This window comes from Cenococcum geophilum (genome assembly GCF_001692895.1).
Source record: "Cenococcum geophilum 1.58 unplaced genomic scaffold K441scaffold_69, whole genome shotgun sequence".
Classification (NCBI taxonomy): Eukaryota; Fungi; Ascomycota; class Dothideomycetes; order Gloniales; family Gloniaceae; genus Cenococcum; species Cenococcum geophilum.
This window is the reverse complement of record NW_027137627.1, coordinates 511,038-524,444: the sequence shown is the minus strand read 5'-3', so window position 1 is coordinate 524,444 and position 13,407 is coordinate 511,038. Positions and strand designations below refer to the sequence as shown.

The following is a 13,407-nucleotide window of genomic DNA, read 5'->3' as shown; positions in this document are numbered from 1 at the left end:
TATAAGGTGTTTTGCCAATATAAGCGCTAGGGCTATAGTTACGGATTTTCATAATAGAGATAAGAATTTCCGGCCACTATTTCTTATATAGGTTTGCGTTTAGCAGTATAGGGTGGAGTTTATCTATAAGAATTCTATTTAATTATTTAGCGGCTCCATTCTGTTAGTGTTGCTCTATAGCTATAACTTTAATATTAATTCCTCTATCTGCGCAGAAGGTATAGAATTTATTTAACTAGTTTTCTCCTCCTTAGTTAAGTCTAACGCGTTAACAACGGCGTTTAGGTTAAGAGTATTTTTCTATAAAGCGTTAGAAGCAACGGAAGAACTTGCTTTTCTCAGTAATAGGGTAAGCTTTAACTATCTATATATAGTCGTTAAGAAACGTAACCTAGTATCGGTTTTAGTTGTAGCCTATAATAGGAAAGAGACCGGTAATATTAGTATAAATAAATTTAAGTGGGTAGGTTCCTGGTTTGAACTTCTTTTTATATAGCTTCTCTTTTATTTGTCCTTAGACGTATAGAACGCATACGCAGTTATTTAAGGGTAGGTCTATTCCAGTTAATATTATTTTAAGCCTTTATAGATTTTACTCCCTTAGGTAACCCATTCTTTTATACCAGATTTTATACTATACGGTAGTAACTATATAGGTAGTTAGTTCTAGGGGTAGTTCTAATTATTAGATATTAAAAGCGTATAGGCTATAGAGTAAGGATGCTTTGAATTTTGTTCCTTTTACGGTAATAGTTATATCGTTATTATTAAACCCCATTTTTGCTCCTTTTGCCCACAGCTTTAATATAGAAATTAGATTAAACCCCCCTTTTAGGACATAGAGAGTGTTATATAGGTATAGGTCTACGTTTTTATTATTAATAAGGCAGGACAGTTTTATAGTGCTAATTGCTTCTAGTATTACCCGCGCTCCTATAAAGCCCCTAAGTAGTCTACTAGTATAGCTTTATAGTTTTATAAAGTCTTCTTTTCGGCAGTTAGAGTGGTAGGAGCAGCCGGAGTTAAGAAAAAAAGTCATTATAAGGTTTATATCTATATCGGCTACTATAAGGTAAATGGCTTCTATGCTATCTAATATAGAGTAGCTTAGTCCTACTATTAGTTCAATTTCGTTCTCTTCTATCGGTTTATTACCCTTAGGTTTCTTATTTTCCTTACTATAGAAGTTACTTCGTTTCCTCTTTCTTTCCTTATACTTTTCCTCATGGTGCTTTCTTCCGAGGTCTGGGTATAGTTTCTAACATTCGTCCTTTATATAGTAAAGTTTATAGCAGTACTCGCAACCCTTTAATTTTTGGGTATTTTGGGAGATTACTAGTAGGGCAGTCTTATTGTCTTCTCGTCCCTTTATATTCTATTCTTCCCTTTCTGCTACTTATATAACTTTATTAAACATTACAGCTGCTCTTATAATCTTATTTTTTTCGTCTTCTTTAGGTAAAAGGGAGTATTTTTAGTAGAATAAGGTTAGGAATATGTTGTAGTCTGGGCCGAGTCCTATTAGGAATTTACTAGCTAGGGAGATTTTACTAATTATGCAGTTAGGGTCAAGCTCTATAATTTCTATTTATGCTTCTCGTAGCTTTTCCATATAGTTTATTACCCCTTTATAGGTATCTAGGATAACCTCCTAGTAACGTCTCTTAAGGTATTAGTAGACTGCACTTCCTATTAAACGGAACCGTTTTTGTAGCTTAGTAAGGATCTTATTTACATTTTTAATTTCTTTAACCTCCCTTATAGCGCTATAGCCGAGTCTACTTCGGATAATGCTATATACTCGTTCCTGTTTATTAAGCTAGGTATTTAACTTAGTTTTATAGATTGCCTCTAATAGGGTCCCTTATTCTGGTCTTTTGACGTTCTATTTAAGTAGATCTTTATATCTATTTATTAATAAGTAAAGGCGCATCTGCTTATTAAATTCTATCTATCCTATAGTAGATTCCAATTTCCTTATCTTATCTAGTCCTTTAGTCCCCCTTTTAGTTATAAAGCTTATTTTCTTAACTATAGGTATCTTTGATAAGACTAATAAAGAGTTCTTAGGCTTGTTAGGGATAGGTTTAATTATTAAGGCCTAGGACGTTTAGGACGTTCGGGGGAGATAGGTAAAGGTAAGACGTTTATAGTATTAGGTTTAGAGTCTTTGACGGTAGTAGAGCTTTAAGGTTCTGGCGTCTCTACTTCTTCGAATTTAATAGATTTATATATGGTTTCGGATACTAGAGAGCATTCTTCATTTATTTCGGTTTTAGAGGTCTTTGGAGTATCCAATAGGATAGGTATAACTAAGGTATTACAAGGTAGTTGAGGAGGGGTTCGGACTTTAAGACTGAAGAGTTTAGTTAAGCTGGTTACAGAGAGGGTACTATTAGAGGCTAAGGAGCTATCTGAATCACTAGAGTAGTTAGGTATAGTGCTAGGGTCAAAGTTGTAGTCTTTAAGGTCCTCCGCAAAGATATTGCCAGTGTTATTTTCCTTAAGATCTTTAAACATGTAAGGGTAGAGGAAGATATTAAGGAAGCGGTAAAACCGTGCTAGTTATAGAGGTTAAGGCCTTAGTTGGTATGGAATTGGTTTTCTAGGCCTTCTATATAATCGTTAAGGTGTTGATTTCTTTACCGTTATGGTGGGCTTAATAGAGTATATACCTATTTTAAATTTAGATATACGGTTGTCTTGTGAAATAGAAAGGCTGGTATAGGGGTTTGGCGTTTTAAAAGAATTTAGAAGGTTGGGTTTTTAGCGTCTTGGCGCTCAGCCACCTTTACGGAGAGTCTTCCTAGACTCCTTTTTCTATGTCTTTTCATTTTTTTTAATTAGTTCGTATATATTACAGAGATATATAGCGGAAAAACAGCTGTAAGGCTGTAGAGTTTTCTCTAGAATATATTTTTTTAGTGGGTTATATAGTTGAATATAAGGTGTAGTAGGACTTAGCTAATTCAATTTGTATAACCCAGGCTCATAACCTATTAAATTGTAATACTTTAATTGCTTGATTCATCTATCTAGGGAAGGCTGGTAGCTATATAATACAATATTGAGGAGGCTAGTACCTAGCCTCCTGACGCCACCAGAGGATCGATTCTCAACATATAGCCCTACTAATACAGCTCTATATTTAATAAATAAAGACCTATTTTATAGCCCTAGAATAGAGCTATAAAATAGGCCTCTATTTATAAAATATAGAGCTATATTAGTGGGACTATAAGGGGTATATTGTTTTAATTGGGGGGGGAAGGGTAGATGCGCGCGTCGTGGCTCTTAGTTATCTCAGTACAGTCATCACCGAAATATCGTGAACTCGCTTAGGACGCGAAAGAGCCGCATCGCCCCCCACCAAAATTTGTATAAGGGGCAATTCTTTTAATTTTAACCACTACAATTGAAGTTATTATAGGCCGCCGCCTTCTAGATACGGTTATTTATAGAATTAGGATTTGTATTAAAGCTAGTAAGGCAGTACTAGCTATTATAGAGGCTATAAAGGTGGCTAAGAATATAATTTATAAGATGCGATTAAACCTTAATCTTTGGGGCGAACTATACGCTCCTCTTACTATTGTTCTTAGGCAACTAAGAGCTCTATTACCTTACTAAGAAATGGTAATATATAACGTTATAGTGTTAAGCTTTTTACTAACTGCTTACACAGAGGCTTCTTAACTTTCTTAAAGATTAGCTAACTGTATATATAGATAAAATGCAGGCCTTCCTATTTAACGAGTTTGATACTTAAGTCTCCGCCATAACTGTCGCCTATATTCTTAAGAGAGCCTATTGGTTACAGAAGGTAGTTATAGCACATACAGCTTAAAGGAGCGCCCTCCTTTGTAACGCCTAGATTGGTATATAGAAGAGCTAGGTAGTAGAGTAGCTTATATTTCTTAATAAGTTAGTAGTAAATAAAAGGACTAGTAATAGGAAGTACGGCTAGTTATTAAAAGGGACTGTATGTGGTATAGTACGCGTACTTAAGAGGTTAGAAAGGTAGAGTATCCTGCTAGCGTTAGTAGTTAATAGATATCTTAACTACCTTATCTTTTAAGGCTCTATTACCTTTATAATATTTAAAGCCTTTATAGAGGAGTAGGTACTACTTTATTATATACTATATCTAGGGCTATAATTAGTCCTTATTTTTAATAACGCGTTAATTTATAAATTAATATGGCTTTAAGAGCTTTATAAGCAACACGGCGTCCTACTAAGATTTCTACTACTATACTTACTAGATTATAATCTAATTAAAGCTACGTTTAATAATATTAAGGCTTAGATTAGAAGGAACTAGCGGCTAGCTAAGGACTTTAAGAGCTTTAAGGGCTTCTTATATTTTGCTATTAGTTAAGTATATAGTATATATATAGGAGCACACTTTTAAGAAGTAGGATATATTATAGAGTAATAGACACTATCTTAATTACTTAAACTTTAAGATTAGAGACCTAATTCTAACTAGCGTACTAATCTTCAAGCTGTACCTCTCCTATTAATTTAATGTTATGCCTTTACCTAGCTTCTTTAACTTTAGCGAGTTAATATTCTATTCTTCCTCTACTAGCTTATCCTTAACCTCTTCTAAAGTAGCCCTCTACCTCTTACTATTAAACTCTGGCTTATTAGCTAGCTAGTTAAAGAACTAGCTAAGCAGCTTAACTAGATCTGTTTCTAACTAAATAGGACTTAAGTTTTAGGGTGCTTTAATATTTAAAAATAGCGTAGAATATTAATAAAGAAGGTAAGTATTTTAGCTTATAGAATGGACCTAGTTTATAATTAATACTTATACTAGCTGCTTTAGGTATTCTATAATAGGATCTTCCTTTTCTACTACCGGCTCCTTCTGGCTCTTCTAACTCCTCTCCTTATTAGTAGATAAGATTATTATAATATATTGCGACGGCTACTTAATAGTAGAGTTGCTAGAAAGAAGCTCCTTATTTCACTATAGGAAATCTTATATATTTACAGGATAATAGTTAATTGTAATATTAGGCGAGTCGGGTAACTTCTTATTCTGCTAGCACGTCTTACCTTTATTACGGCAATGGATATTTATATAAGACTACCGATCTATAATTGCTGGTATCCTATTACTAGAAGCATCCTTAGCAGTAAGTACGCTAGGTAAGTTGTTAATTTAAATCTGTATAGCTGTCCTTCTATTTATAGGCCTATTAATTACTTACTAACTTAGAGTTACGGCCTAAGTCTTAGGCTCCTTCTCCTTAACTAAATATAAGGTAAAGTTTAAGGAGAGAGATTTTAATGGCTAGCGCTTATACCACTCCTTAACTATAGTAAGAGCTTAATCTAGATCCGAAGGCGACCGAATATCTTAAGGGCAGCAATTAGCTTGCCGCGCCTTCTTATAGAAGGCAACAGCTTAGAGCTAAATGATCTTAAACTTCCGTGGTAGTAGATATAGTATAGTTTTGTTCTGCTATTTATCTAGCTTAAAGTAGTATATACTTTTAGTATTAAATATAGCTGACCTTATACTAGGAGGAGACTTCTTTCTACTACCTATAACTGCCTTCTAAACACTTATAAAGCGTGCGGGCGGTAGTAGTAATAGTGACCCTACATCCTTATCTTCTACCTCTACAAGCTCCTTAATATTCTTATCCTCACTCTTATTAACCTTATCTGCAGATATAGGCTCCACGGGTATTGCCGGCGACAGCGGCAACGGCAATAGTAACGGTAACAGTAACGGTGACAATAATAGTAATAATAACGGTAATGGTGACGGTGACGGTAACGGTAATGGTACTAGTATTATCTTCTACCTCTTCTTTGCTACCTTTACCTTCCTTTTCGCCTTCTTTTTAGGCAGCTGTAAGATAGCAGAAGCAGGCATAGATTAAGCGCGCTTTTGTTTAGAAGGCTTCAGAATATAACCCAACGATTAAGTAGGCAGCTAATGCTGTTGGGACGCCATAAGATGCAACACTAAGATTTCTATATAATCGGCTTAACCAGGTAACGCGCCAGCTTTAATATTTAGGCACTTATAGTAGGTGGTTAACGTATTATAGGTGGTTAAAATCAAAAGAATTGCCCCTTATACAAATTTTGGTGGGGGGCAATGCGGCTCTTTCGCGTCCTAAGCGAGTTCACGATATTTCGGTGATGACTGTAAGCGACTCAGACGGCAAGGGCAAACTGAAGGCGCACTCACTAGTCTCCATTCTAAAAAACGCCACTGTCTTTTAACCAATCAGCTATCTACCGACCTTAAGTTTGCCCTGCCGTCTGAGGGCCTTTGGTGCGGAACTCTATGGCGCTCAACTTTAATTTTCGCAATTTTGTATGAGAGACACTCTCTCCTGTATATTTAACCCCCTAACAACACCTATTTAACCTAATAAGCTAATAAATTGAGTTAGACTAGTCTCCTTTACAATCGATTACTTTTTTATAATGGGAATACCACTTTCTTACGAGTTACGCGCTTTTAGTATTTGGGTAGACACCGACGCGTCCCCAGCACTAATATACCAGGAAGCTTATAATCGTCTCTATAAACGTCTACACGAACGTCTCCGTCGTCTCTATAAATGTCTGCACGAACGTCTGCATAAACGCTTGCACAAAGCTCTACTTAAGGCTCTACACAAGGCTCTGCTCGAGCTCTATTGAGGCTCTGCTCGAAGCTCTATCGAAGCTCTACTCGAAGCTCTATCGAAGCTCTACTCGAAGCTCTGCTCGAGGCTCTGCTCGAGGCTCTGCTTGAGGCTCTGCTCGAAGTTCTGCTCGAGGCTCTGCTCGAAGCTCTGCTCGAAGCTCTATCGAAGCTTTGCTCAAAACTCTACTTAAGGCTCTACTCAAGGCTCTACACAAGGCTCTGCTCGAAGCTCTATCGAAGCTCTGCTCAAAGCTCTATCGAAGCTTTACTCAAAGCTCTATCGAACCATTAATATTCTAGGCTCCATACGTACTATTACAACACAAAAATACTACGAGGTAAAAGCCCTTTTTCTTCTCTATTACATCTATGTTGTGGTAATATTATAGCTTTATTATATAAAAAGTTAGACATAGGCGATCGGTCGTAAAATCGCGAAGATACGTTTCAGGGAGAATTCGCGTAGTGGACCTAACAAGACTCGTCAGAAAATTTCGACCTGTAATTTTAGAACTTTATATTAGCTAAAATGCATAAATAAGTACATAGATAAATAAAGTAACCCTTAAAATATAATCGATTACCCTCTAAAGTGGTTAACTAGTCAACTGGTGGAGATATATTGCTCTCTAGCAGTATCGCGTTTAATTGATGAGTAGACCTTTATACATTTTCGCACCAAAGGCCCTCAGACGGCAAACGAGACCGCGCTTCTAAGTACAGGGGTTATATAACGCTAGCAGGGTTTTTATATAAAGCTATACTAATTAAGTACTAGCGAGATTTATCTCGTTTGCCGTCTGAGTCGCTTACTGAGATAAGCTCTTAGCGAGTTTCCGATCTTTTGCAACAGACAGTAACGTGCCTCCCTCCCTAGCGAGACACCCCCCCAAGCGAGACAATTTTTAACACGTTTTCTCAATTTTAGTAACAATAAGATAGCTTTTTCTGAAATTTAAAAATTTAATATAAAGCAAGTATACTCTAAAAAACCCTCCTAAAAAGTATATAATTTTTTTTTGAAGGAATAAATTTTTATTAAAGATTTTTAGTTTCTTTAGTTTAGCGTGAAGATCGCAGCACGCTAGGTGGATCCTTATCACTAATAAACCAGGCTTTCCCACCCTTTTTTTTAATTAGAGTATATTTTTATCTTCCTTCCTACTTAATAAAGTAAAAATTTAAATATATAGTTCATTTTTAAGATATACTCTATTTCAGAAATAGATTTAATATAATATTATTTTAATAAGCGTGGCTCAGAATCAGGTAATTAAGGTGTCTCGCTGGGGGGGATGTCTCGCTTGGGGGGGTTTTACGTTAACCCGGACCTCCGATACCAGGCCAGGCTACATCCCCATACCACCAAGGGACTCCCTTCAGTACATCTCCGTCATGACTGCAATTCATATTTAACTTCAAAAGTCCGCAAGTCAAGTTTTAGCGCGATCTCTTGAACATCGCACCCAAGTATGCGTCTGCTCAATGTTCATACATTTGAAATACACACATTCCATGGCCAGGATATCCCCAGATATGGTATTCTCTCGCATACCTGGGGTGAAGATGAAGTCAGTTTTGCGAAATTTCAAGATGAATTTGGGGAAGCTTGTCGTATGAAAGGCTTCCAAAAGATACAGTTCACTTGCGAGCAAGCACGATCAGATGGTCTCAACTACGCCTGGATTGATACTATATGCATCGACAAATCCAGCAGCACAGAATTATCAGAAGCAATCAACTCAATGTTTAAATGGTATCGGGATGCGACTGTCTGCTACGTCTTTCTCATTGATATTATCAAAGACAGGACAGACTTTACCTCAAGCCGATGGTGGATCAGGGCGTGGACCCTCCAGGAACTCATTGCCCCGGTCACAGTACAGTTCTACGACTGCTCTTGGAAGAGCCTCGGAACTAAAGAAGATCGCTTGCTAGTTATCTCTAATAGAACGGGAATCGACATCGATACTCTCAAGGACCCGGGTTGCCGGATGCGGAACAGCATTGCACGGCGTATGTCCTGGGCAGCCGGAAGACAGGCGACTAGGGTCGAAGATATCGCATACTCTCTATTAGGTATATTTGACGTCCACATCGGTCTGCTCTACGGCGAAGGCGATATAGCGTTCTTCCGGCTACAACAGGAAATTTTAAGAGTTTCCGAAGACCAATCATTGTTTGCATGGGGGTTTGAAGCCCTCCAATTCAAAGATATACTGGAAAAGAGCAAGGAGGTTAATGAAGTTCCAAGTCAGTCAAACCAGCAATCTTCATGGGGCGCACTCGCTACATCCCCAGACCAATTCCAAGCCAGTGGAGACATAAAACCTATTCAATCTGATCACACTCACCCTCCATCTTCCATGACCAACCGCGGAACACAGGTGAACCTTTTTTTATTCAAGTCACGTCACGCAGTCAAGTATCCAGAAATTGGCTTGCTTGAGTGTGGACTTGCGTCGGAAGTTCATCAATGCATCGGTATTCTCTTGGAGGAGAAAGGCTCAGTCGACTGTGTTACTAGAGTGAGCATTGCACCGAGGACGTTTTCATTCCTCGTGCCTATTCAGATGCTGATCGGAGCAGTCGGTAGACGGGTATGGATCCAGAACGCGGAATCGAGGCAAATACAGCCCCATTTACAACCATCAGCGTACAGCGTCGTCTTGAAAGCCGGCTTGCTATTACAGATGGGTTACAAGATTGCCCAAATCAAACCAAAAGGTTGGGATTGGGACGAGGTCTATTCGATTGCTCGCTACACAGATCCAGGAGAGCAAAGAATACCTATGGAATTTCACCTCTTCTCAGAACGCCACAAAAGCATCATTGTGATTTCTGAGCAAACAGACTCGTCACATTCAACCATTCACCTCTTTAGGATCTGGGGCCAGCACATCAAGGAGTCGGATTTCAAGGACCCAAAATTTGCAATCAATCCGAAACACACTGAGTTGAAGAGGGACTTTTGCGGCTTTGCGGTCCAAAAACAGCACAATCGGATACTAAACCAGCACATTACTACCCTGGATATTGTCAGCCTTGCCGGGTTCAAAGAGAGACATCCGATTTGATATCTTCAAAAGGAAAGATTCTGACTTCTATGCAAGATGATCGGGAAAGGATCTTTTAATCCACCACACCACCACTGTGTTCGTGCTCTACTTTTGTCCTTACTAAATGCCGTTTTCGGTCCTAAACATTTCTTAAAATGAACGGAGTAGTGACAAAGCGGACGGAAATGTAGCTGAGCGATCCTGAGCTAAGCTAAGGGTCGCTCTGAAGCACTCCCGTGATGTGCCCAAGCTTGGCCTTCAACTACGCCTAGGTTGACACTTGTTGCAGTTAGGAATGTCGCCTGCACTGACAATGCCCAACAAAAGTGGTGGCAACATACTAATATACTTAATATACTAACATATAGAAAGGGGTTTTTTAGGAGTTAGGTTAAATATTTAAAGGACTGCAGTCCCTACCTTAAATAGATCTTTCTATATAATAAATCTTAAAATATAAAAGGATTAATCTATTAGGTATACACTCTATATATTATAAATCTTGTTAATTTATTATTATATACCTAGCCCATTTACAGGTCTACTATAGTATTTTCTATAAGGCTTTATAATAAATATAAGTATATATAAAATATTAATGATTTAAAAGTACTTTTAAATATATTATAAATATATTTATTATATACTTTATAGTCCTTATTTAAATCTCCTAATTAAGCTCTATAAATGAATAAATAATATTTAATAATAAGCTTAATAAGCTTAATATTCTATTATAACTAATTTAAATATATATATTTTATTGTAAGGTAACAGGCTCCGCACCACCTAGCCACGGCACAAACCCCAAAAGGTAAGCGAGTAACTAGCAAGATGCTAGGTACGGCTGTGCGGAACAATATATATAGGCGAGGTGTCGATCGGTAGTCCGTGCACCGATAAGTAAGTAAAGAATAAGGACTCTGTCTATTGAATGTGGTTCTAGAGCTTCTATATATACATAAGAAAAAAAAAGGTAGTAAACTAATTTGGTGACCGTGTCGGAGACCAAGTCGTAGACCAAGTCGTTGACCGAGACTGTAGTAAGAAAATCTGTTTCAAGATTCGACCTGAATCGACACGAGGTAACTTCGTCACCGGACATTTATTTACTATTTTTAGGAGGGGTTTTTAAAGAAAGAGTAGCCTATAAGCTTATTTAGGTTAAGGTATCTTTTAAAGGAATTGTATTCTAATTAAAATATATTATAATAATATTTAAATCTTACTTTAAAATGTACTTTAATTTTTATTTAGGGTTTATTTAGACTTTTTTTTAAAAATCTTTTACTATAGTTATATTACTTTTACAACATATTTAGATAATAGAAATTAATTAATTTAGCCCCCCCCCCCCCCTTAATATAATTTAAGTATATATATTAATTTAACAGTTATTATAAAGTTAGTTATAGAGATAAGAGTGGTAATAAGTAAAGTAAATATTTTTTAAGAGTAGGTTAGATTAAGTAAGTGTAACGAAGCCTTATAGGAAATACTACGGTGGACTTGTTAATAGCTAGGTATATAGATAATAATGGTTAATAAGTATAATAATAGAGTAGGGTACTAATAGACTAACTCTAATTATATTCTAAGATTTACTATAAAGAAGAGAACTATCTAAGGTACGGACTACTAGCCGCTTATACTTAGCTATACCGTCTTAAGCGGGTGCGTAAGAAGGTTCGCTTTAAGGAGTAGAAACTTATAGAGTAAGGTTTATAGGAACCCAACGAGAAAAGAAAGGATTCCCCCCCAATAGAGAGGGGAATAACTCTAAGTAACTAGGTAGCTACTTCTCTTAAATTCCCCTTAAGTAACTTATTTTTTTACAATCTTTCTTTATTAATACTGCCTAACCTATTCTCTTTTAATACTTCTATACCTTTCCTATAGCATTCTTTAGGTTCTTTAATAGTTTCTAGGTAGCCTAATTATAGCCTATCTACTTTACTTTATACTATATTTTATAGTCTATATTCTTATAACTAATAATCTTTAAAACTTACTATTTATCTTCTTCTTATCCTCTATATATATCTACTTCGTAAATTAGTAGCTCTATATCTCTAAAAAGAAAAGGCAGGAATCTTAAAGCTAGGCGTCCCTTGTGTAATAGACCACACTAATAAGCTAACTGTAAAATAGGTTATTAAGACCGTTATAAAAGATGTAGAAGCTAGCCCACTACTATATAGAGATAAATTGTCTAAAGAAATAGAAAAATTTAAAGGATAGTAGGATAATATAGGTAATCTCCTACTTTATTAGCAAGTTAATACTGTATATACTTATCTCGCGATCTACTAAGCTTTAAAATTCTTACAACGCCCTACCCTAAACGTATACAATATTATATCCGCTTTAAAGCAGTAAAGCTAGCCTAGCTGTTTATAAAAATTATGTCTTAAACCGATTACTAGTTGCTCTAAATTAATCCTTCTTAACGGTGCTTATAATGCTAACTTAGCTTAAATTCTTAGTGGGTATATTAATAAGAGAGTTTACACAAATTAGTTAAACGAAAAGACAACTAAAATTACTTAGGTTTTAGCAATATCTAATAGTAAAGCCGTTATAGAGATTCTAACCCTGTTAATTGCTAATAGTAATAGCGTAGTTACTATAGAATTTGGACCCGTTAATAGCATGCTATAGGTTTAGCTAATGTCTTCTATAGACCTTTTTAAGCCTACTTATGGGATTGCTAAAATTAAGTAAGGCAACTATTACGGAGATAATATTTTAGTAGCTCTGGTATTAGCCGCTAAAATAGCGAAAGAGTGTCACGGCACTGACCTGACGCGTTGTTATAGCTTGTGTACGCGTATGCATGAGCACGGACCTAATCCCTAAGCGACACGTATATATACCGCCTCACCTCCTATATAGCTCCTTACACGACATCGTTTGTCAATAATATACAGTCACCTCGTACCTCGTACCTTGACAGTCGGCACGTACTGTGACAAAGAGAGCTATATGGTAGTAGCTGGAATCTTATATCTAGTTTTAGATATTCTCCGCTTAAGGAGGAATTTTTTATAGTAGATATCCTCTAAGGCAAAACCGACGGATATAGGATAGTTTTAAGGGGTTTTTCTACCCTAATAAAGGTTACCTTTTTACCTAGATGCGGGGACTTTTTAGAGAGAGTTAAGATAAATAAAGGTATAATCTACCTTTCTTAAAGATAAATCTATAGTCTCAGTTCTAGAGATAGGAGTAGTTAGTAGTATTATAGTAGATAAATACCCCTTTATTATATGCTGCTATATTTACGGTTATTATTAAAGTAGAAAGCCGCTTTATATATAAGAAACCATTAAGAAAAACCTTATTGTTATTTATTTTTAATTCCTCTTTACTTAATAAGGCCGATTTTTCTAACTAATTACCTTAACCCCAAGCTTAGTAATACTAGGAACTATTATTTTATATTATTTGCTATTATTTATCTAAGCCCTTTAATGTAATAGATAAACCACCCTTAGAGTACTGTTCTAATATAATTAATTACTTTACCTATAGTTAACATAGTGTTATAAACTAATCTTAAAAGTGAGTTTTAAGTGCCCTTAGAGGCTTATCTAAAATAATTATTTTATAGGAACGGCTTAAATACACCTTAAACCTTTCTATTAAGCAAATCTAACGCGGAACCCAAATTAACTACGTATA

The 13,407-nt window shown here is 36.1% G+C and overlaps 2 protein-coding genes across 2 annotated transcripts; both read left to right on the top strand.

Moving 5' to 3' along the window:
- Positions 1-3,429: 3,429 nt before the first annotated feature.
- K441DRAFT_495745 (uncharacterized protein) lies at positions 3,430-3,585 on the top strand (the record flags this gene model as incomplete). Its single annotated transcript, XM_067641996.1, has 1 exon — positions 3,430-3,585. A coding segment is annotated over one exon (156 nt), but the record flags the coding sequence as incomplete, so codon positions are not given.
- A 4,551-nt stretch (positions 3,586-8,136) lies between these two features.
- K441DRAFT_525151 (HET-domain-containing protein) lies at positions 8,137-9,069 on the top strand (the record flags this gene model as incomplete). The annotated part of the gene is made up of 2 exons (XM_067642156.1): positions 8,137-8,855; positions 8,919-9,069. Coding segments are annotated over 2 exons (870 nt in total), but the record flags the coding sequence as incomplete, so codon positions are not given.
- Positions 9,070-13,407: the final 4,338 nt, after the last annotated feature.